Here is a 23,714-nt window from a genome sequence, read left to right as displayed (position 1 = left end):
ACAGATTCAAAAATACATCAATTCAAAAGTCCTTGTTAAGCAGGCAGACTCAGTTTCAATTCTGGGTTTTTTAATCTATTTCTAAACCTTAGTGTCTCTCTCTGCCAAGGTGCAGCTGTCAGCCGTCTCTTCAGTTCTCGTTCCAGAAGAAGATTCTTTCAGCTGACTGGAGAGCAAAGTTGCATACTTTTTAAATAGAGTGAATACTTGCTCCCCGAAAAAAAGCCAAATGTAATCTTAAAGTGGAATTTTAGTGAAAAAAAAAAAAAAAAAAAAAAAAGAAATAAATAAAAGTAAGAAGTAGCTAGAAGTCTAAAGGAAGCTGTAGCACTTTGGGTTATTTTTCTAGAATATTTTTGTAATATTTATGTTTCTAAATTGTCTAAGGAGAGAACTAGTTTACTGATTTTCTTACAGGCTAAAAGAAGAGAAGCTACAAATGCAGTGAGGTTTGTGTATCTCCAATTGAAAGTTCTTGTCCTACACCAAACTTCAAAAATAACTCAAGGCTGTGGAGAGTGGTGTGGGTTGTTTGGTCTATCAGTCACAAATGTCCTCATTCTTCCTTCTCAAATAGACAGTTAGGATAAGAGCATGTGCCTCAGTTTCTGCATAGCACCATTTCCCTGGTATTTAGGCTATAGAATTTTTGCTGTCCTTTTAAATGGAGTGAGTAAATGTCAATGATTATTACACTAATAACTTAAATTATTTATAGTAGCTCCTTATAATTAATACACTTTTTTTATTCTAGCAATAAAAGTCATGAAGGGGATAAATTCATTGCAGCTCCACCTTCTTCACCTTTGAAGAAACAGGAATTAGAAAATTTAAGGCAAGTAAATAATACAAAATATTCACCACTAAATGAGCCCCCTCTTAAACTGTGCTATGATGCTGGTGTCATTCCTAGTTCTTTTTTTTTAGGCGCTTGCAACATTGAATTGTAGCTGTTAATCTAAGGATGCCTTTTTTCAAATATGTGTGCTTCCTTTCTTCTGGGCTTTGATTCAGAACAAATAGAAACAATCCAGAATTTCAGTTCAGAAGGTAGATCAGTCTGTTTGATCCCATTATTAATATCTTGGGCAAAACTAAAAAAATCAAGCCCCATAAATGACAAAGCAAAAAACCTGATTGTTGTGATTGGGGAAGGGGTGGAAACTACTGTGTGGTACCTTTGCCCTTTAAGGCCTTGATTCAGCTCCCACAACATTATATGCTTGTTGGATGGGGAAAAAATACGAAAGCTGTAAAAGCAGCTATGCTGCTTTCAAATGAGAACGGTCCTCCTTTCAGCAGGAATAAATCTGTAGTTCGCTTAAAATAGAAAGAAAAATTGCCTTTGTCCAGGCATTTGACTTCCTCCCCATGGAAGAACACAGGTGAAATGTGACTGTAGATTTTTTTCCTGTTCTCAAAGATCCTTAAACTACTTGTTCAGCAGTCTGAGTGCTTTCCAAACAGAATAACTCACATGTGTCTAAGTAAGTATCACGTTATCTGGAATCTCTTTACTTTTCCCCAACAAGGTTATCATTTGCTGGCAATGTTAATTATTTCAGGTGGCTGCCAGCCTGTTGAAAATCTCCCTTACTGTAAAGCTTGCACCTGCTCAGAAAAAAGAGATCTGTTTTAAGTTTCCATTATGGACAAAGCATACAGTAATTTCCCACTTAAACTCTTGGGTAAATACTCTGTTCCAGCCTAACCCCAGGTAACCTGTGTTTTATAATGACCAGTTTAACCTTTACTTTGCTCCACTATGTGTAGCAAATGTACTTGTATTCATTTAAAAGCTGTTTAGCAGGAATCTGTTAGGAGATGTTACTGAGACCTTGATTATTTATTCTCAAGTGGTACAAGAGTATGCTACTCAAAAATAGAAAGCACTGAATTAAAAGCAGTGATCTGGCTTGGTTGGGTTTTTGGGTTTTGCTGGTGGGTTTATTTTTTCCCCCTAACTGTTGAAAATGTGGTTGCCACATGTCAAAAGTATGTGGTGTCACTTTGTGATTTTTTTTTTTAAATTTTTTTTAAAAAAAAAATGTAGTCTTTCACAATCAGTTGTTGTTATCTGCTGATGAAGCCTGACAACATGTCAGGAAAAACTTAGCAGTTTAGCAAGAATTACACTGCTTCTGGTAAAGAACACAATATAAGGAAAGGAAAAGCATTGGTTTATTTTTTTGCAGTACTTGATTTGGTGGTTAAATCCAGAGGACGAAACACCCCTAGGGAGTGGTCCTGCTAAAACTTCTTCAAAGTTTCTGCACATAGCTGTGAAAAGCAAAGTACATCGCACTCAAGTGTTAGTATATTTCAGTAGTCTTGCTCACTAAGGAGCTAAGTGAGGAAACTAAAATTCTTGTCTATTCAGGGAAAATTTAGAAAAAAGTTGTGAATATTGGCAAGGACTATTCTGAGGAATAGGCCTCAGTTCAATTCAGTATTGTATTCAGTAACTTTCCCTGTTAAGTCACTGGATTACTTCTAGACCTGAAATGGGCAATTTAAATGCTTTTTTTGCATGCTTTTGTACAGTTGCACATCCTAATACAAGTTTAAAATAACTGATCAACTGTGCCCCTAAATAGTTCTTAAAATAAGCCTTTTCTAGACGGTATTTTTAATCATACGTATAGTTTGGTACTTGTGCACAAATTAGTTGAGCAGACTGTTCTCACAATAAGCAGTAATTCAATTGCAAGGTTTTAAAAACGACAAGCAGAAGTCTGAGGACACCAAATATTGCTAAGAATTTATGCATAGGTAGTGGAAACTCCAGTTTTTTCTTCTGAGTTTCTTCTAAACAATTCTGCTCCTCACTTCTCGTCCTCTGAGAAGCCGCATCCCTTACCGTGCGCTTCAGCCTGTGGTATGTTTCAGTGTGCCGGAACGACCCAACACTGTTAGGATACATCAAAAGTAAAGGAGTTCTGGTAGACCACAGTACTACGTTGGGAAAATTGTGTGGATTTTATTGTAAAAGTTGAGATGGATAGCCACAGATCTTGTTGTAGCTTTTTTCTCCCTATATTGAACAATTTTGTGTGGGAATGTAAATTTTTCCCTTCAAAGCAGCTAGAAATAAAGGAATAGATGGATCACCTGCTTTGTCCTGAACAGATTTAAACTGCAAGGCTTTGCTATAAGGCATGTGAACCAATTTTACTTTTTTTTTCCTTTCATTTGACTTTTCTGTTGGCCATCTCTAGTCCCTTATTAGGCTGGCTTTATTCTATTTACTTACATATTTTTGAAGTGTGCATATCCTAGTATTGTATATGGTATTCCAAGAGCATTGCTGATAATTTCACAGTACTGTAAGGACCACCATTGCCCACCAATATACCTTGCCTCTTCTCCACACCTACCCAGTTTTGCCTCGTTTATCCACTTAAAGGTTTCGGCGGTCTGTTTGGCCCTGTGCTGATAATGGAAGCTTGCAGTGATTATCCCCCAAGCAGTTTCTTCTTCCTCACTCTCAGCCACTGCATAGTTAGTCCCCATCTCCCCTTTGCTGGTGCTGAATTTCCCCACAGGGTAAGCACCATTTGCGTTCTGTATTTTTTAATGTTTTGGATTGTTTTGCATGCGTTGAAAGTTAAAAAGTAGATGGTTTATCTCCACTGTTGTGCTTAGTTAGCTATTTGAAATTATTTGAGATTGGTGATGTTCTCTAAATGATTTAGAAGTGCCATTTTTGGTGCCTTCATCTTAAGTGTTGAAGAACTGGATTTGCCCTGGCTCACCCTTTGCCTGAGAAATAAGCCAAGTCAGATGTGCAGTTTGGGTTCTGTAAACTTGCAGTCTGTGTGGGCTGACAAATCTTGTTGCCTGAACCTATGCAAGAGGCTGTTTGACATAATCTGGCAGTTTAAAAAAACATTTTTCTTTTTCCTAGTGCAAAGGCAGTTTTATTTAGGGCATGCGGAGGCTCAGTGATGCTGGAAGTCTGCCGTGCTCAAAGGCGACCTGTGGAGTTTTGTCAGAATCCTGACCGGGGTGAAAAACTAGTTTGTCTTTTCCCTTGTGGTGCAATTCTTCTGCTCCGGTTAGCTGTCAGGTCTCCTGAGCGTTTGGTTTAGCCAGCTCAACAATGGATCCAAATGTGCGAGAACAGTACTGCAGGGAAGAAAACCTGAATATTTTCCTCTTTAGGTGGCTGTGGCTGAGGAATCTTCCCAGCTCTTACATGGCTTAAACAGTGACGAGTCCTGAGAGCAGAGCAGGTTTCCGTTTTTGCTGGACTTACCTATTGTGTGATCAGAGTGCATCTTGTGTTTGAACATTCAGAAATAAAAATAGGCTTTATAGAAGTTGTGGGAAATAGAAGCCTCCTATTATTGTAAGGGGCAGTAGCAGCCAGCTCTGCAGGCCTTGACTTTTGTCTAAGGGTGTTTAGCTGGTGATGCTGAGCATCTCTGCTTACTTTGAGGCAGAGATGAGAAGAGACTGGTTAGAAGCAGGCTGTTATTACGGGGGGGGGGGCTGTTTTTTCTTGGGTTTTTTTTTTTTTTTACCCCTGTTCCCTCCCCCTCCCCAGCCGTAACCTTTCAGAAATATTTTAGGTTTGGGACTTGAGCTGGGGAAGCTTTCCTCTCCCTCTCTCAAGCTTTTGTATGTGTTCAGATTTGATGTGACATCTGGGCACGGTGGAGAGGAAGTGGGGGGTAGGGAGAAACACTGGAGGAGTTTCTTATCCTTCTTGCGCATAATTAAGGAGCATGCCTCCTGGGAAAGGGGAATAAAGGCACCCCAGGTCCTGCCATGAATTACATGACTTACTGCTGGACTGAAAGTGGGCTTGACAGTTGCCAGAAGGTTGGCATGGTAATAGCCCACCTACTGTCGGGAGAGTCGGAGGCTTTCCTCCCGTCGCTCCCAACCAAGAGGATCTGCTCTTCCTCCCTGGAGAAGGACAGACTCCGTGCTTACAGCAAGGCATGGTGGGCAGAGGCTTGTGCCCCGAGGACAAGGCAGCCTGCACTGACTAATGTCTTGTGAAGTGGAAAATATCCCCTCCCCGAGTGCCGTGTTTGGGGAGGGGTGGGGAGTTATTACAAAGTATAAAGCCGGGCCTAATGATGCCATCCTGACGTGGGGTTATTGTTTGAAGATGGAAAATCCGAGTAGTTCAGATTTCATTACAGGAACTGTCAGAGATTTTGTGGGTTTGGAAAGATAAGAAAGCCTGTGACAGCAACAAAATGCCACAGATCAGTCGGAGTCTCTGGCAGCGGGTTACAGCTCTCTGTTGAACACAAAACTGGAAGCACCAAATTCTCCAGTGTTTATTGTCTCCCTGTGTGCAAACGTTGTACAGTACGAGAGTGAAACATGTTACAACTTAACTGATTGCTACTGTGTGTCTGTAGATTTCTGTAAGGTACAATCCACAAATCTGCTGCCCTTTGCTGCAGCAGAAGCGGGGGAAGGCAGGGAAGTACAGATGAGAGTCCAAGGCAAAATGCATAACAAGAGGGGGAGAAAGGGAAACTGTCCATGAGAAAAATGAAACGTGGCGACATCCATCTTTTTTTCATCTGTTATTTGTGGTCAAAATTGCAAAATCTTGCTGAGCATGCCATGGTCATCCTTGGTTTACACTTGTAGAGCACAATGTGTATATTTCCTAATTCAGTGAATAGGATTGAGGCCATAGATTATGAAACACTAGCTCCTTTACTTCGTGCCTTGATGCAAAGATATTATTGAAAGTTTATGATTTGTTTCTTCAGCACTTGAAAGAAATTTAACAGCTGCATTTGGAATCACGGAATTCTCTGTTTAACATTGGCTTTCCCCCTTCCCTTTTGTTTTTCTTTTTTTTTTTTTTTTTCTCCCCTTCCTCCAGGTGCTCAATACTTGCGTGTAGTGCTTACGTGGCTCTGGCTTTGGGTGATAACCTTATGGCGTTGAATCATGCAGATAAACTTCTTCAGCAACCAAAGCTGTCAGGGTCTCTTAAGTAAGTCTGATACGGTCATTTCTTCTTTCTCAGCCCTGCTTTTTGCTGGAGAGTTCTGAGTTGAAGCTTCCAATGTCTGTAGCTGCTTGCCAATTCTGTATCTGATGCAAAGAATTGCTTGGCCCGCTCCTGTTCTTGTCGAAGCCCTACCTAAATGTTCATTGACACGCAGGAACGTGAGTCCCCTCCTTTGTGTGTGACTTCCATGTAATCTGGAACCTATTGCTGCTTTTTGTTGCTATTTGTTAACCTCCAGCTACGGGTTGCCATGCAGTGGCATGGCTGTCAGGTCTCTGTCCTGATTCACTGTGGGGCTGCACGTGCTTGTGTTGGCACAGCACAGAGGGCAGGAACGAGCAGCTGGGGGTAGCCGGTGGCCCAAACCAACGTGCTGCTGAAAGTTCACTTAGGAAACTACAGCCCTGGAGGGGAAGGTTTGCTCAGTCAGTAGGGTTCCAGGTCTTGGGTGTGCAGGACTGTCACTTCACCTGCTACTGTAGCTTATATAGGTTCCATTCTTCAGTTTCTCTTTTCCAGGTCTCATTTGGCACTGTATTTTTTGGAAGGATATTTAAAGCTCATTCCATTTTTACCCACCAATTCTCATACAGCTGTGCAAATTCAAAAAACCCAGCTTAGCTTCATCCTTCTGACCTTGTTTGTGCATTTAATTCCTATGTCATATACAGGATAAAATACAGCAGACTTTTAAAGCAGTAATATTTTTCAAAACTGGTAATGTCCTTGTGGGAAGTAAGCTAACTTGTGCTTATTTTATATGCTGGCAGTATACTCCGTAATAGCCCATGCCAATGAAATTCTTTGGCTCCCACGCTGCAGACTACTGCAGAAGCTCATCTTTTTACGCAGTCATTGTATAAGCAAGATTTTAGAGGAGTTTACAAGGTAACACATAATTTTATGAGGGCAGTGTTACCATTATGTAATGCAAGAAATGCCAGAAGACAGGTTTTTACAAAGATAAGGAGCCATGGTCCTCAGTCCCAGGAAACTAGGCTTTTGCGCAGATCAGCAATATTGAACTGCTCCTGTTAAGTGAAATAAATTGCATGTAGAAAGTTAAGTTTGCTGTATTGGATCTGAATTGCAGAAATTATTTTGGATAACCGACTGATCCTTTACCTGATGTTTTGTAATCTGTTGCAAACTGTACAGTCAGTTTGAAGTGTACTGTATACAGCTGCACAGAACAAGCATGAACTCTTTTTGCTCAACTTTTGTTTCAGAATAAATATTTGTGACCTAACTACACACTCTGGATCAACAGGATTCCTTCTGTTCCAGAGTTGAAAAGGAAAGCTGCTGATTAGCTGAGCTGAACTACCAGTGCCAAACATCAGACTTGCTTAATTCTTTTGCAAAATCTGCAGTTGGGAACGTGTTTGTGCCCCATGGACAGGCCTCTAGAGTTGCTGTCCTTAGAAATGCAGCTACCTTACAGAATTAGCTTTTGAGCATAAAGTCACTTAACACCGCAAATTGTAGATGTATCTGTATCCTGCGGTGTTTTTGTAAGGATTCCTTTTTGAAGTCTCCAAGATAAAAGCCATACCAAGGTACTGTCTTTCTGGAACAGCAATTCCTGTGTATGAATGAATTGTCATTACTCGGATGCATATTTTTTGACAACATTAGTGCCTAAAAGCAGCAAATGGCAGAACCGGGTATTAGGACAGTACTTCATAAGCAAGCTAACTTCCATGCAAGTATTTCAAGTAATAGTTTCCAAGTGTTTGCATTAAAAACTACATTTGGTTTGTCATGTATAAGAAATTGTGGGGGTTGTTAGGCTGACATTTGTACCTAACTCTTTGCTGTTGTAGGTTTCTTGGGCATTTGTATGCAGCGGAGGCTCTCATCTCTCTAGACAGAATATCTGATGCCATCACTCACTTGAACCCCGAGAACGTCACTGATGTTTCCCTCGGGATCTCTTCAAATGAGCAGGATCAAGGTTAATGAATCTACACTTCATTACAACTGGTTGTGCTTTCAGCTGCCTTCCTGCTGTAACTTTCTATATACAAATATAATGATGATGAAGACATCTTGTTTTAACACCATCGGTTGTTCGGGGCTTTTTTGTTTGTGTTTCTGTTGCCGTGTTTTTGTTTTCCTTGCCTTCGTTCCTACTTTGTGTTTGGTTTGTCTTTTGTGTGTTTGTGTTCCTTTGAAGTGGCTAATTCTGTAACATAAATGGAATTGAATATTCTAGCCTTCTGGTTTGTTTGAAGATAAAATTGCATTTAGTGAGAGATAAGAGTGGGAAGAATTTAGTTAATCTGTATCTTAATCTTCTTGCAGTGCTTCCAATTGGGAGTGTTATTCTGTAACAGAAAAATACTTCAGAGCCCATCTGTATAGTCAAGTCTACAGCAGCTCTGATGTCAGTTATGTCTGCAATTTAAACTTCACTGCATTCATCCACAAATGTAAAAGCAAAACATTAGAGATAGGAAGTCTTAAGTGATGTTAACTCTTGAGCAAACTGTTATGGTTTTCCTCTTTAATGTCAGACTGTGAAGAAAGAAGTGAGTTTGTATCTTTGTATTATTTTTGTAACAAGCTTTTAAAAAGCTCACAGAACATGATGGGTTTTGTGTTTGTTTTTTTTCTTTGCAGGGTCTGACAAAGGAGAGAATGAGGCAATGGAATCTTGTAAGTACCAGCCGTTGTACTCAGCAGAGTACAGGAACTTACTCGGCCAGTTCGGAATAAAAGTGTAAGAAGAAAAAGAGACTTTTTTTATTATTATTATTTTATTTCAGCTGGCAAGCAGACCCCACAGTGTTACCCCAGTTCAGTCACATCTGCACGGACAATGATGTTATTTAACCTTGGAAGTGCTTACTGTTTGAGGAGTGAATATGACAAAGCTCGAAAATGTCTTCATCAGGTATGAAAAACAAAACTCAAGACAGCTTTAGGGACAAACGTACTTCTTTCAGAGTGTCATTTGTACCACAGCAAATCCTGGTGATTTCATAGGCAGGTTTATTTGCAGACTTTGCTCAGAAGGCAGCTCTCTTCCCTTTATGAACCAATCTCTATTAGTAACGTAAAATGAAGAATTCCATATTTCTTGTGTAAATAGTTCAGTACCACTATGGGAAGCATTATTGGTTTTTTTCCTTAGATCATACCAAAACAATGGAATATGATTAGGAAGCCTTTTCAGTTTTTCTAAGTTGTTTTGGTGGGGGGTTTATTGCTTTGTTTGTGTTTGTATTTTTAAATGGTCCACTAGTAATGGTTCTATTTCAGAGGAAAAAGTTCTTGAGGACCTTGAGTTTACTTCCCTCTTATCAGTTAATAACTCACCATCTAAGCTATTAACTTTAGGTTCATGAGAACAAACCGCACTTCTGCTGGTGGTAGGGTCCTTACCTGCTTCTTGTCCCAAGAATTCTCAAGTACTGCTTTTGAAACTCTGTCTTCGCTTAGCCTGTGTCATTTGCTATTTCTTATGGCTGGGACCAAAGTCTTTCCATGATGATGTTAGTCTCTTTTTCGCAGCCATTCCTATCTGTCAGAAAAACTACTCGGATGCGTTTTTGTTGAGCTGCAAACTGAAACAGCAGTCTTCCAAATTACTTCATAGTAGTTGTGTAGGTGAACAAGTTCAAATTCTGTGAGGTTCTTAACCGCTTCAGGCACTTGTTTTGCTTATTTTCCTCCCAAGGCCTCTTAGGAGTGGGTAGGTGCCTGTGCATGGGCTCCGCAGCACATGTGTAAAGCCCAAAGGAGTGGAAGGCCATCTGTGGATGTAACGTATAGCAGGTCTCCTGCATCTACACTAAATTAATTGACTTCATAGCTGAAAAATGTTTGTATATGGAAAGCTAATAAATGATACTTGTCAACTTTGTATTCTGAACTTTGGAACAGTGGAAGTTACCTTCTTCACCTGTCATCTCACTAGGAAACCACAGTAGACTGGCCCAAGAATTTCAGATTTATATTAACATAAACAGAGCAGATGGTCCTGCTAATTAGTGTGAAACAAGATGCAGATAATCATTTAGTCTCTCCTTGCATGCATAAACCTGATGGAATGTATTAGTTTGAAAAAAGTCTTCTTAATTTGTGAATTACTTGTTTTTGTTAGCTAAGATGGCGGTAACAATCTTGTCAAGCTGGATTGGAACTAATCTTTCTTTGAGCTGGATGTTTCTCTTAAGCACTTTTTTCCCCCACCCTCTTCTTTTTCAATAAGGCTGCTTCACTGATCCACCCCAAAGAGATCCCTCCAGAGGCTATTCTGCTGGCTGTGTATCTTGAATTACAGAATGGTAAGTTTTGAAATGTTCTGTCAACCTAGATTTGGGATAGAAGGGGGAGAGGGTGGTAGTCATCCTTCCTGGTCTTTAGAGTCGTGCCAGTATTTTGGATGGTACTTCATTTTACACTGCTATGGATCTGTGTATCCACACCTTCATTTCTGTAGTTTATTGCCATCCTGTCTGAGCTGCAATCTTCTATACTTTGTGCAGAAGTCGGCAGTCTTGGACAGGCTCAGTAAAACCCTTGCTGAGGTTTATATTCTGAAGAGGGTTTGAAAGGCTTTTCCTTACAAGACAACTGCAATCCCAGTTTCCCAGAGAAGCCATGTCAAGGCCTATGTAGCAAGTACTGCAACAAAACTTGTAATATTGATAACTCTGTCTTCCAAAATCCTTCCCTTTGAAGGTTCACTGTGTTTGCTTGGGAACAAAACTCTACATAATGGGAAACAGGAAGGATTACACTTGAATTCTGCAGCGTGAGCAGCCTGCAGCTGTCATGGTTGTGGACCTGTGCCCTTCAGGACTGACTTAATACCCCAGTGTTGTGAAACGGTCCATGTGCTTGTTGCCCTTCAGTTGTCTTGCACTGCAGGCAGGCCAAGGACTTGAGCGTCGGTATTCAGAATTGAGACTTCTACAATGCTTTTCTTACAAAAACGTTTCTAGGTTGGAATTTTGGAAACCTTTCTTTCTGCAACACAGTAGCACGGAGCAGAAGAGAGGGGAAAGTTGGATTTACATCTCTCACACCCTTCAAAATACATAACCAAAAGGACTAGAGACATTTTTTTGTTCTATAAATGGCAACAAACCAATGCATCTCTTTTAAAACTAAAACTTCAGTGGAAGAGAAGTATTTGATAAGAGGGAGAGATGTTAAGTTTTCCATTTATATTGTTTATTTGATAGGCCATTAAATGATGGGCCGTCAGTTGAAAAATCAGATTTCTTCTTTTACAAATGTTATACGCACCCTTGACATTTGCATTACTGTCTGTAATGTCAGTGTGAGCGCATTTGGTGTGAAAGCTAGAGCCTCACTGTGCAGACAGGAGAGAGAAGAGGTGCCCTTCAGAAATGTAGAAGGTGCTCTGGCATCTTCCAGCTCTGAGGTAAAAGCCTGATGTCTTCAGCTCAGAGTAGGTAGAATCAAGCAATACTATTTTCTGAAACTAACTTTTGTCTAATGCTTTTCATGTCCGTGTCAGCATTTCACTGAATCGGGGAACCGTTGGGTGTACATGGCCTGGGCCCAGGGTTGGCTTGGCAGTTCTGTGCTGAGAACAGTGATTTGTAAGTTAAAAAAGAAAGTACCTTTGTCTAATCGAAAGTTGTCTTGTAGGTAACACGCAGCTGGCACTGCAGATCATCAAGAGAAACCAGCTTCTCCCTTCTGTGAAAACACTCTCCGACATGCGGAAGAAGCCTGTTTTTCAGCCAGTCCACTCAATCCAGCCCATTCAGATGCCAGCTTTCACCACTGTTCAAAGGAAGTGAGGTTGTGCTTCAGCCTGCTGCTGCCCTGCCCGTGAGGGCTTGGGCTTTTGTATATTTTTTTTTTAACCTAGGACACCTGCATACCCCATTTGCTGGAGTGTGTTCATTTATGTAAATTTTTAATAAAACAGATAAACAAAGGCATGCTTAGAGGTGTCTGTAAAGGTTATTTCTTAAAGGAAGAGAGGTTGGTATCCATTTTGAATACGAGCAGCAGTTTACTTACCAAAAAGAAGTGCAGTGGTGGGACTGAGCTTAGTAAGCAGCCTCTTGTGCTGCTTGCAGGCTGCAGTTGTTCCCTACCATAAACCAGAGGGGCTCTGCCCGCTTCTTCAGCTTGAGCAGTGGTAGGCGCCAAAAGGCAGTTTGCCAAAAAGGAAAAGGTGGTCAGCAAAGACAAAACCCAGTACAGCTGCTGGGTGGGAGGACAATGGCTGCAGCAGGTACTGGGTGCACTGGAGGGACCAGCACTGGTGCCCACTCTTGCTTTTCAGCTGGGAGTAGTTGTACAAGCATGTGTCCTTTCAGCGGGAAGCTGGGTATCATGAAGCAGTACAGCAGAAAGCTTGAGCCCTGCTGCTCTCCCTCTTGTCAGGTAACTGGCTTTGCCACTTCTCAAGGCTTTCAGAGTAGCAGTGAAGTAGCTGACTTCCCCAGTAACTTCTCTATTGCTGTAGGTGACACCCACCCTGTCCTTATGCAGGGGGACAAGCAGTTAAGAAGTACTAGGAATAAAAAAAATTTAAAAAAAATCGGGGAAAACTTATACAGTGATCACCTTTCTGAAAGAAGGGAGAAAGGGAGCTGATACATCCCTGAGGTCAAAGTAGATTGACTGATTAAATACAAAAAGGTTAAAGATGCTCGCTGTGTGGTCCCAGGCCCTGAATAGAGAAGATTCTTCTCTGCCCTTCCCCACCCCCCCAGGAATGCAGAGTATTCAGATGCAAAGGATGCTAATGCCTTGCTTCAGCAGTGCCCAGCTCCACCCGGGGGCACCCAGCACTCCCCTCGGGGCTCCATGAAGGATGCAGTTGTTGTTCCCCAGATACTGCACATCTTATCACGGCTGCATTTGCATGTGAGCAGCAGCATTCAGGCGCAGCTAGCCCCTAACAATGACTGCTCTTCTACCCCAGGGTGCCTGCACTGGCCAAAGGAGCTCTGGGTTTTTTTTCCCCCGTGCCTGTAGCACTGCTGCTTGAAGACAGGGGTGAGCAGTGGTGACTTCCAGCTGTTGGGTTTCATAGTTTTACCATTAACAGGAAAAATAAATATCAAAACACATCACGGAAGCAAATTGTCAAAGACCTGTCTCCTCTCTGGCATTGCTGTAGAGTCACAGTCCACTTACTTGTCCCCCCAGGTGCTTTTAGGCTCTGATAGCAAAAGAAGTGACAGTTGGGTAAAAAAGTGCAAGCTGTGCTGTAGTAAAGGCAGTGTGCCTGCCCCTTTTTCCTGCCCTCTCCTTGCCTTCAGGATCTCACCCGCAGCAGGAGGAAGGGGTTGCACTGCCAGTCCCCCCGAAGCACTACAACCCCCGTTGCTATCTCAGCCTCCTTGGCCACATGCTGGTGCGGGCCCAAAGCTAAAGGTGTCGGCAAGAAAGTGAAGAAGAGGACCACAGCCATGGTACAAGAACTGTGCAGCACTTGTTCAGCAGTGTCCAGAGCCACCTCACATGCTCAATAAGCTTCCAGGTTCTGGTTGTCTACAGGGAGAGGCACAGAGAAGCAAAGCAAATACAGAGCACTACACACAGCTGGCCAAGTTAGTAGTCTTGAAACTCACCTCAACAGCCTTTTCCTGCTCCTTCACAGGGTCTTCTCCCCCCTTTCAATGTGAAGTGATCTCTACTGTTGACATGTTGCCAGCTGCTCCAGCACAAAGGAAGAATGACATCTGCTCAAGGATTTTGATGGATAGCACACAGCATGGTGCTGAGTAGTCCTATGGTTGTACACAGCTGGGGCCAGAGAGTATCTCAGCTTGAAATCACCTCTGCTGCTACCCATGCAGTCGGTGGCCTTAATTCTCAAACCTCACTTGAAGAGCATCTTCCCATGCTCACCACTTCTTTTCAAACCTTTTCCAAAGTAGTGAGGGAAAGAGACCACCTTTTCTGCTTACCCAACTTGGGCTGGCAGTCCGCTCGGCGAGATGCCAGGTCATTATTAAATGCTCTCGTGGCTTTGCTTTACATTGCCACTCAGAACAAGCATTACTTTGACAGCTGCAAAGGTGAAGAAATTGAAACCTGGAAATGGACCAAGGTTAAACCAGGAACTCTTGACAAAATACTGGAAAAACTGCATGGAGTACAGGTGGAGAGTTCAGTATCAAAGCCATTTCCTCCAGTCATGACAGTGAGGCTGTTTTAATAGACCAGAGAACTAGAAGTCTGACACTGCATCAAAACTTAAAAAAAAACCCACCAAAACAAAAACACACAAACAACAAAAAAAACCCCACCAACAAACAACACTTCTCTCCATAGCAGCCCAGCATTTCTCCTCTCCTTTCAAAGCAGGTGCCTCTAGCTAAAGTTGTCAGTAGTCGTCATCTGGAGGCAACCAGGTTCAAATTCAGACCTTTTTCTTTTTTGCATTCTGACAGAGGAGAAGGCTTTGTCTGGGTAATAACAGAAACACACATACACAGATTTGCCATGAAAAAAACCTCACATTTATTCGATTAAACAAAAATAAAATAAACTGCATAGGAACATTTTAAAGTCCAGAGAGACACTGACTTTGTTTTAAGGCTGCCAGTAGCTGATACATCGTCTCCTTGCTACATCCTTCAGCCTTCCCTATGGACCACAAAGATACATTCAGAAGCCTCCATTAACACAAGGGTTCTAACATTTTGCTCACTTATTCTACGTAAAAGTTTGCACATAACCTGTCATGCTTTCTTCTCTGCAGTACTCAACATCTGACATCTAAAAGTTATGTCACTTCTTGTTCAAGTAGAAATGTGATGTCCTTTTTGGAGCATGGAAGTTCTTGTCACAGCCTGTCTCATTATGAATTAGATAGAAAAGCTCTGAGCAGCTCATTATAAGTAGAATACTGTCTGTCCTGCTGAGACATTTTTATTATTATTATTAGGAGAACAGCATGATTAATCACTAAAGTAGAAAAGAAACAGCTGCAACAGAAGAGGAAACTACAAAACCAAATTGACTCAAGATGCCCAACATCCAAAGACTGACAAAATCATTCTAGACCCTGATGCAAACCTGCACCGAGGCAACACTACTTAATACACCAGTAATGAAGTTTTATAGGACAAGGCCATACATCTACAGTCAATTAAATGAGGGGAGGAAAAACGCATGTTTGACAATGGTTTCATGTGGCTGACCTCCACTTTCTTCAAGGCTTCCAGTTTCTATCCGACTTAAATTGCAGGCACGTTCAACACCCTCACTACTCCAACAAATTGTGCACGAACCAAGCAGTGCATGACAGGTAATGCACAGTATAAACAAGAGTCACATACAGTAAGAAACCCCCACCAACTCAGGTGACTAAGCACACCTTACAAACTAGTTAAAAACTTTTTAGTCATTTTAGAAAAGAAACTAAAAACAAAACCCAAAAACAGACATCTCTCCCTCTGAAGGAAAAACTACTACATTGTCCGAAAAGTACTCTACAAACCTATAAAAGGACTTTTTTTTTTTTTTTAAACTAGTCTGGTCGTTCAAAAGGAAGTTACTTAACTACATCACTACACGGACACTTAACATTCAGTCAGTAAGGCTCTACGAGAAGAGCTTAAAAAATTATCTACCTGAGTTTGTACGTTGATACAATCATTAATAGAAGGTCTAAGACCATGCAGGTACACAAAGCATTTTTAGAACCATTATTGGTTAAACAATGATGGAAAAAGATGCCAGTCTGGCTCGTTAACCCGTAAGATCACTTAGAGACATCAATGTACGTTTTTCCACCATAACATTTACCAAACCCAATACAGCCTATCATTATTAGGGGTCTCCTGTACCCACTTGTGTCACCCCCTAATATGAGCAGGAGAGGAAAAAAGATTTTTTTCAATATAGTAATCTGAAAATGTGCTTCTGCAACTGTACTCCACAGGTAAAACAAGGGGCATGTTGCATGTCGCTATAAAGTTGCATAAACCCCCCAACAAACTGGTTTTAAACTGCCTCTCCTGAGAATGTCTGAACCTAAACTGCCCTCCAGGAATAGGAACACGGTTGCTTTGTCATGGTGGAAAAAATCCCATTGAGTCAAGAAAGCTAACCAATACAATCACCAAGTCAAAAAAAATCAGGATCTTATTCCCTTCAAGCATTTGGTATAGCATTGTGTTTACAGCAATCGTAACTTTAGTCTTCCCAAACAGGATATATTTGTAGGCATGCATAAAAGTTTTTCTCTTGTAGAGAAAAGACCTAAAGGCCTTACAGACATAAGAACACTGCAAATGAACATGAAGTATGTCATGTCAGCTAGTAGTGTCATAATACTGAGAAAAGTTTACATCTCCATACTTCTGAAAACAGAACAAAGTGTTTCAGGTATCAGTCCAGTTTGCCTGAATATTCAGGTTTATTTACAGATTCTCTAGTAAGGGCAGCTTAGCATTTCCATGGGCAGGCAGCAAAAAAGCAAACAAAAACAAGCAGTCACCACATTGTACACACTTACTATCTCCCCTTTCGGTTAAAATGCTTGTCCAACAGGCAGGATGAATCCTTCCCCCAGGCAGATTCTCAATTATTTCTCAAACCTGTCTGATGCTAAAATTGAGGTAGATGATTTACTTCTGCAAAGTGAGGTAGAACTTCAAGAAAAAGATAGTGGCATCTCTAGTTGTGCATTTTGTACCACAGCAAACTGGGTTTCAAACTCCCAAGGACTCAAAGACCAAAGGTACAATATTTGTCTAACGCAAGTACCAGTGTTTGTTTTTTATACAGCTCCAAACTGTTTCTCTAAATCTCTACTTTTAAATACCCTATTACCTTTTGGCACCATTTGGCTTACACTCCTTTAAAAAAATAAACAAAACACTTTGGCACAATTTTTATTTATTTTTTTTAAACCAGAACTGAACAAAGAAATCTTACGATCAAAGTCATGGCAAGATAAGCCTACAAGCCTGCTCTCTTCAAAAATTAATTTAACTGTAACGTAACAGACTGTGCCCATTTTCCTGCAGCTCCAAGGGAATGCCACATCCAAGTGCCTTGGTTCTTTCTCCCAACTTGGTTACATCTGGCCCCAAAATACACTACTTTTCAGGTGTTGTCTTCCTTCCTTCACTTTCTTCACACATTTAAGGTTTATGGGCTTCCTTAAGTAAGTTATATTTAAAAGGTTACTAAATAAAAAGGACTGAATTATCTGAAGGACCTGCATTATTAAGTACTGAGTCTGCTTCAGTTTGCTACTGAAGTTCCTGCTTAAAGAGGTATGAGAAAGGACAAGATTGCTTCACAGGCTAAACTCAAACTAGCCATACTGACTGCTGATATGTTTTGTCACGCAAAAAGTTTACGGAGAGCCACTGGTTTAAGCTGGCACAGCGAAATTCCTTTGGGAGTTCTAGTAGACAGGTCTGCCACCTGCATTCCGTTGTTCCCCAATGTCAGAGCTAAGAGGCACCGCTCACCTCACCCTTCTCCAGGCCATTTCCACTAGTTAAAACTAGTCTGAATGTTCAGTTTGCAATCCAGCTTCAAAGCCTTGCTTTTTCTCTCTGCACGCGTGTACGTTATGATGCTGGGGCATTAACCTGAGAACATGCATAGCCTGAGAACATGCATGGAAAAACCGAGCGAGGTTTGAATCTCATTTAAGTATTACTTTTATAAAAGCCCCTACTGAGGCATCTGATGTTGGCATTGTGTATTACCGCTACTTAATTTCATTGCATATGAAACACTCCATTTTATAAGCTACACTACCACTTTTCAATGAGACCAAGCGTGCTTAGCACTATCTATGACAAAGATAAGGAATTATTTCGGGTAGCTAAACAGTAGTGTTTTTAAAACGAAAAAGCTCCCCAACACATTGAGGTCAAACACTCGAGAGGTTTGGTTTGTAAGCAAATCCCACTGAATTAAGTAGACAGCAACCGAAAAAGAGTTACAGTCAGTCCTCCTGACAGAGCTGGACTGGGGGTTTGTGCAACGGCTCCACACAAAACAGCAAAGGGCAGCTCCAGCGTCTGTCACCTTCAACACGGTGCCCCTGGAGAGGGGCAAAAAGGTTTCTGCAGTTCAACACAATCCTGAAAGCACACAACTTTGTTTTTTTAATGCCTGGAGAACAACTCCCTTTCAGCCCCAGAGAAAGGGAGAACCCAACAAGCATTGAAGCACAGGAGCGTCTCTAGCACGCTCCAACACTGTCAGCAACTCTGGTCAAGGTATCAAGAGACCTGGCATTTTCATTAAGACATGATAGGATAAATGCAAGGACACTGCAAACTAAACGTTAAAGCTTTTTAAACCAGTTTTCTTTGGTATCTAGATCTTGCAGGCTATTAGTTTCCACAGCCCAAGTTGCAAATAATTCTTGGATTGAATAATACAAGACACACATAGACATCTGTCACAACTGTAGGCCGCCCAAGAAGGGAGGCATGTACACAAGCAGAACTTGAAAAAGTCGAAGGTAAAACTAGCTTTCTCTCATATCCATGTTTTGAGTGGCCACAGAAATTTAATGACAGATATCCATATAAAAGATTATCCTTTAAAGACTATTTTTAAACCATGCTATCCTAAAGATTAAGCCTAACCGAAACACACTGCTTTGAAGAGTTTGCTTCCTTGAGGCTTAGGCTGAAAGGCAGCACAGTTATTTCATCCTGTTTAATTTAGGTGGTTTTTTCTCACCCTTCTTTAAAAAGAGGTTTTGCCATCTCATGAATCTGTGTCTTTCTGGTCCTTTAGTTTAAAGCCTCCTCTGAAGTGGTAGCTATCTGTCTGCACACATCATCAGGATTTCTACAAAACCCAGAAAGTTAACGCTCCTTGGGGAAAAGCAGCAAGAAGGAAAGTGCACCTTGTGATTTCTCACAAACTTGTAAAGAGCCTTTCAATCTCAGGTCACTTTTGTGCATGGTAGATGGCATAGAGATGAACCCTTTCCTTGGAGGATGGTTAAGGCTCTTCAGACTTTTTGATAACCATGTTTATGTTTCAGAGACCTTCTCTTGCAAACAGTAAGGTAAATCAAATCCCATGGCATTTTCAAGCCTACTACATTAATTTTTCCATTGCAAAAGAGACAGAAAAGCCCTCTGCTCCCTATCTTAACCACTCATTTGCCACCAAAGGCCTTATTCAGAGGGTGAAGCAACAGCTCTGTAGAGACTGTATCTATCTGCATTAACAGCTAAAATGGAATGCAAGAAGTTGAAGAACAAAACAAAATACTTCCAGGGACTCAAAGTCACATTTTGCTAAAGAGATCTATCTCTAGTCTCCCAAAAAGTTTCTGCTTCTCAGAAAAGCTGTTTTTTATATCCCCTGAAAGAGCTAACTTCTCCCTGCCTCCAAGCTTTTAGGAATCATATACATTTTACTTTTACGAAGAATTCTTTGGTACTGCCCTGGAAAAAAAGCAGCAAAGTTTCAACTTGATGCAGTTTGCCTTATGCTGGTACTGGTAACGTTTCACTTGGATCTGTCGCAAGAGATACACGGTGCTACAGGCCCACCCCGCCCTAAAAACTACAGTAGACCTGCCTAAATTTTTCAGTCCAGCTCTTTGGGGAAGCCAGATGATGAAAAAAAACCCCATAAATACATTTTTGTCACTGATAGGGTTATTGCAATCCTCTTTAAACACAAAAAACTGTTGAATTCTCCAAAACGCACCCTGAATCTCCAAAGCTGTGCTTATTTCTTACTTTTGGAAAAAGGTACCACTTCTGTTCTAACAAATCCATCAAACATTATTCCCTTAAAGTCTCTCTATGGGGAGGGGCAAAAAAAGCTAGTCATTTCACAAGAAAGTAAATCAAAAGGGATTGATTTTCCCTGTTTCAATGCTCCTTGTAACCTCTTCTGTTATCCAGATTAGGTGCACTGATAAAAGAAACAGTAACTTTTAAAAAACTAATTTAGCTTTTAGGTGAAAAGGGTAAAAAATACTCAATGACAGGATACATTAAAGGAAGCCTTGCTTTTCTCATCTAAACTTTACAACAATCCCACTAAACCACTAAACTGAACAATTTGGTTTAAACTTAAAGAGTTTTTGTGCATTTTCATCAGCTTCACTTTGTGCTGTTGGATTACTGTGTTTCAGAAAAAAATACACAGAAATGCCAAAAAGATGCAAACTTGCTCTTCCCGGCGAGTGAATCCCACTCACTTTCACAAAACGTTCAAAGCCGTCTGGGAACAAGACGCTGTGCTCACCAGTAAATCAAACACACTGAGGTATAAAAAGGAGAACAGGAAAAAGTTCTCTGCTGCAGCAGCAATTCAAAAAACAAAAGTCCCCCCTCCCATGTCCCCACCCACAGAACTGCAGTACGGTCAAGAACACAAATTTCTCTACAAACACCTACTACCATTTTCTCTGTTTAAAAAAGTTACATAGAGCCTTTTTTTTTCTTTTTTTGCTTAGTCTACAGAACTCATCACACAAACCACCTAATGTGCACAGCAACACTTGTTTGTGCATGAAACCCCATGCGGGGGGGAGAGGTAAAACGTTCTGAACTGTGAGTGTGTGGGGATGGGGAGGAGGGCGAGAAACTGGGGAGGGAAGGGAGGACAATGAGGTAGATAGAATTTAACTTTACAGGCTCACTCCCTGCGGAAAAGATAAGTACATTCATCTGTAAAAAAATTAAAGATGAGGTAGGTTTGAATTAACGTTGTATTTTTTTTCATTTTCTCTTAGAAGAATTTCCCTGAGACAGTTTCTTCCTAATTCAAACACAGATTAGAAGACGAGAATTCGATTGTTTCCAAAGTCGACCACAACAATCATGCCATCAGGGGTGACAGCTATACCTGAAGGACGGTCCATCTGACCAAAGCTGCTTCCCTGAGTGCCAAACTTGCATAAAAAGCTACCATTTGACTCGAATATCTGCACCCGGTGGTTCCTGGAATCGGCCACGATGATGCGCCCCTCCTGATCCACTGCCACTCCCTGCGGGCGCAGGAACTGGCCGTTGCCGGTGCCCTCCGAGCCCAGAAAGCGTGCTGACTGGCAGTCTGGATGGATGACCAGAAGGCGATGGTTGTTGAAGTCTGTCACTACCAAGTGGCCCTCGTGATTGAAAGTCACACCTCTGGGGGAATCAAAGTGCTTCCAGAGTGCCCCTTCGAAGCCATACTTGTTAAGGAACACGCCGTCAGGCCCGAACAGCTGAACACGATGGTTCCTTGTGTCAGAGACCAGGATCTTGCCCTCTGCGTTGACGGCCACATCCCATGGGTAATTGAATTGCCCGTTCTTTGTTCCTTTCTCTCCAAACTTCAGAATGAACTGCCCCTCGAACGTGAAGATCTGGATGCGATGATTGTCCTTGTCAGCCACAACAATCCTACGCGAGATGTCACAGGCCACACCAGCAGGGCGGTCGAACTGGCCCGGCCGGGAGCCCAGCGTGCCGAACTTGTGATGGAAGGTCCCGCATGGCTTGAACACCTGGATGCGGTTATTACTGCGGTCAGCAACAATGATGTAGCCTTCTTTGTCTACGCTAACCCCCCAGGGGCGGCAGAGTTTGCCATCGCTGTCTCCCTCGCTGCCAAAGGAGAGCCCCGGCAGCCCAATGCCTATGTAGCTGCGCCCAGATTTCACCACAACTTTGAAGGGGCTGTTCTCAATGTGTTGGTTGCACATCATCACGGACACCAGGTGCTCTCCCTCTAGCTGTGGACGGTAGCTGACCAGGTAGGTCCCATTCTGCTGATCGCTGACATCTGCCCCGAAAAGGTTTCCATCTGGGCCCATCACTACTGCAGAGATCATGTCACCTCCTGAGAGGCGAGGCTCACCGTCATGGTCATAGCCTATCACTGTGAACGAGGCCACCTTGCCTTGCAGCGCACGCTTGAGGCCTTCCCCAGTGGCTTTGGTCAGAGGAGCGAAAGCCCCGCTGCTGACAAAGCCCATTGATTTAATGGCCATATACAATGCCTGGTCAGGGGGGGTGAACATGATCCTGTCGTCTTCCTGTGGCTGGAGAAGGCCTCTCACATTCTTCAGCTCCTGCACCTGAGCCAGCATGCGGTCCCGAGCCAAAAGAATATCCATGGTACGACCCTCCTCCAGGACCTGCTGAACAGCACTGATGGTGTTGTCCAGCTTATTTAGGTTCTGACGTAACTTTTCAACTTGCAAGTAGAGCGACTTAGCCTTGACTTGACGAATCTTTTCCACCTTGTGGGGGACAGGGCGGAGAGAGAAAGCACATTTACGTGAGGGAAGACAATGCATAACACAAACATTTCCTAATGTCACCCTTCTACATAAAAACTGCCGTGCAGTTGTTGCAGCCCGTTAACACACAACTGCAGAACAAGCCTCTAAAAGCCGTGATGCAGACAGAAGTGAGGAAAAGTTAATTATTTATCCAAATTCAGGATTATTATTCTCTCCCACCCCCCAGCCAAAATCATACATTCTTGCTCTGCAGGCCTGCTGCATCAGCGCCATTTGAAAGGAAGAGTCGCCTCCTCACTAATAATGATTTGCTTCCTCAAATGCTGTTCTGTGTTCTAGTCGCAAGGTACTTGACGGATCATCCAAATCTATGCCTTACTTAGACTCCAGGGAGGACAGAGATTACTGCAGGCCCGAGAGAGAGAAGAGGCTTCTCTAGCCAGACTCAAAACCAATTTCAGAAGTAGGCTGTTATCACACAAAGCTAAGGCTAGCAGTCTGCATCAGCTCACACACATGGGTTCTTCTTGTTCCCCTGCCTGCCAGAACTGTTTTCATGTGACTGGGTAATACCAGATGCCTATCTCCAGGGATTTTTAAGGTCCAATTATCTTAATATTTTCTTGCAAACGCTGGCAGTCACGCTGAGCTAGTGCTTTACAACAGGATGCTTTATCATGTCACTTCAAATGACACAGAAGGTTGCTGCCAGTCCTTCCTTGGGGGACTGAAGCTCAAGCAAAAATGGTTTGTTCGTAACTATTTTAAACAAGCCTATGCTTATCTTTACTTGTGAAAAAACACTTTAGACCATCTGGCAAAGACACCTGTCTTGTAAAACTAATGAAACATGTAATTGCTTTATTGTTGTAAAAATACATTTCCTTAAGTCTTAATACCTGCTTGGCTGCAGAACAATACCAGCAATGTATTTTAATGATGGACAACTCTGTCTGAAGGCTCCCTGGTTATACACCGACTAGATAACAGATGTACAAACACGCTATTTCAGCTATTATTTGAGGCATGCAGGTTTTTCCAGACTTAAAAAAAAAAGTCAGAGATGCTTCTTCCAGTAGATTTCCAAAAGACTACTCATCTTCGGTCTCAGCTTAATCCTTGGCCTCAGCTTTTTTTGCCAAAATGATTTACCATCATTGCCTAGTTTCCTTCTTAAAATAATGTTTTGTAACCTGACGAGAACGCGCTCACAGTGCAGACATTCCAATCAAATGCATTTATACAGCCTCTTGGGATACAAATAGCTTAGTGGCAGCTTTTATTTCTCCTGTACTAGGAATACCTCAAAAGCTGCCAAGCTTCTTGGGGAAGGCTAACAGTACAAGGGGAACTCATTTCCCTCAATCCAAATACCTCAGAAAAAGCAGCATTAGAAGTACAGTAACCATATAAAGTACATTTTTAATCTTGCCACTGACACTTATAAAAGAACTATAGAAAAAATAACTTCTCTTCCAGGGGATTAGTTTCACGGTAGCTAGAATAGTTCCAAACAATAAACTCTTA

General features: G+C 41.9%; 2 protein-coding genes across 3 annotated transcripts in view; one reads left to right on the top strand and one right to left on the bottom strand.

Annotated features, from left to right (window-relative positions):
- CNOT10 (CCR4-NOT transcription complex subunit 10) overlaps positions 1-11,922 on the top strand; it is a 36,445-nt gene extending 24,523 nt beyond the window's left edge. For both annotated transcript variants that reach the window (XM_055707564.1, XM_027814805.2), the window contains exons 13-19: positions 755-835; positions 5,861-5,974; positions 7,819-7,949; positions 8,618-8,653; positions 8,764-8,891; positions 10,212-10,287; positions 11,624-11,922. In XM_055707564.1, coding sequence (XP_055563539.1) covers positions 755-835; positions 5,861-5,974; positions 7,819-7,949; positions 8,618-8,653; positions 8,764-8,891; positions 10,212-10,287; positions 11,624-11,778 — 721 coding nt within the window. In that variant the 3' untranslated portion in view covers positions 11,779-11,922. The remainder of the gene's footprint in view (positions 1-754; positions 836-5,860; positions 5,975-7,818; positions 7,950-8,617; positions 8,654-8,763; positions 8,892-10,211; positions 10,288-11,623) is intronic.
- A 2,356-nt stretch (positions 11,923-14,278) lies between these two features.
- TRIM71 (tripartite motif containing 71) overlaps positions 14,279-23,714 on the bottom strand; it is a 61,160-nt gene continuing 51,724 nt past the window's right edge. The window contains 1 exon segment of the mRNA XM_055709401.1: positions 14,279-22,184. Coding sequence (XP_055565376.1) covers positions 20,733-22,184 — 1,452 coding nt within the window. The 3' untranslated portion in view covers positions 14,279-20,732.

This window comes from Falco cherrug, chromosome 4 (genome assembly GCF_023634085.1).
Source record: "Falco cherrug isolate bFalChe1 chromosome 4, bFalChe1.pri, whole genome shotgun sequence".
In the NCBI taxonomy this organism is placed as follows: domain Eukaryota; kingdom Metazoa; phylum Chordata; class Aves; order Falconiformes; family Falconidae; genus Falco; species Falco cherrug.
This window is presented reverse-complemented; position numbering and strand designations above follow the sequence as displayed.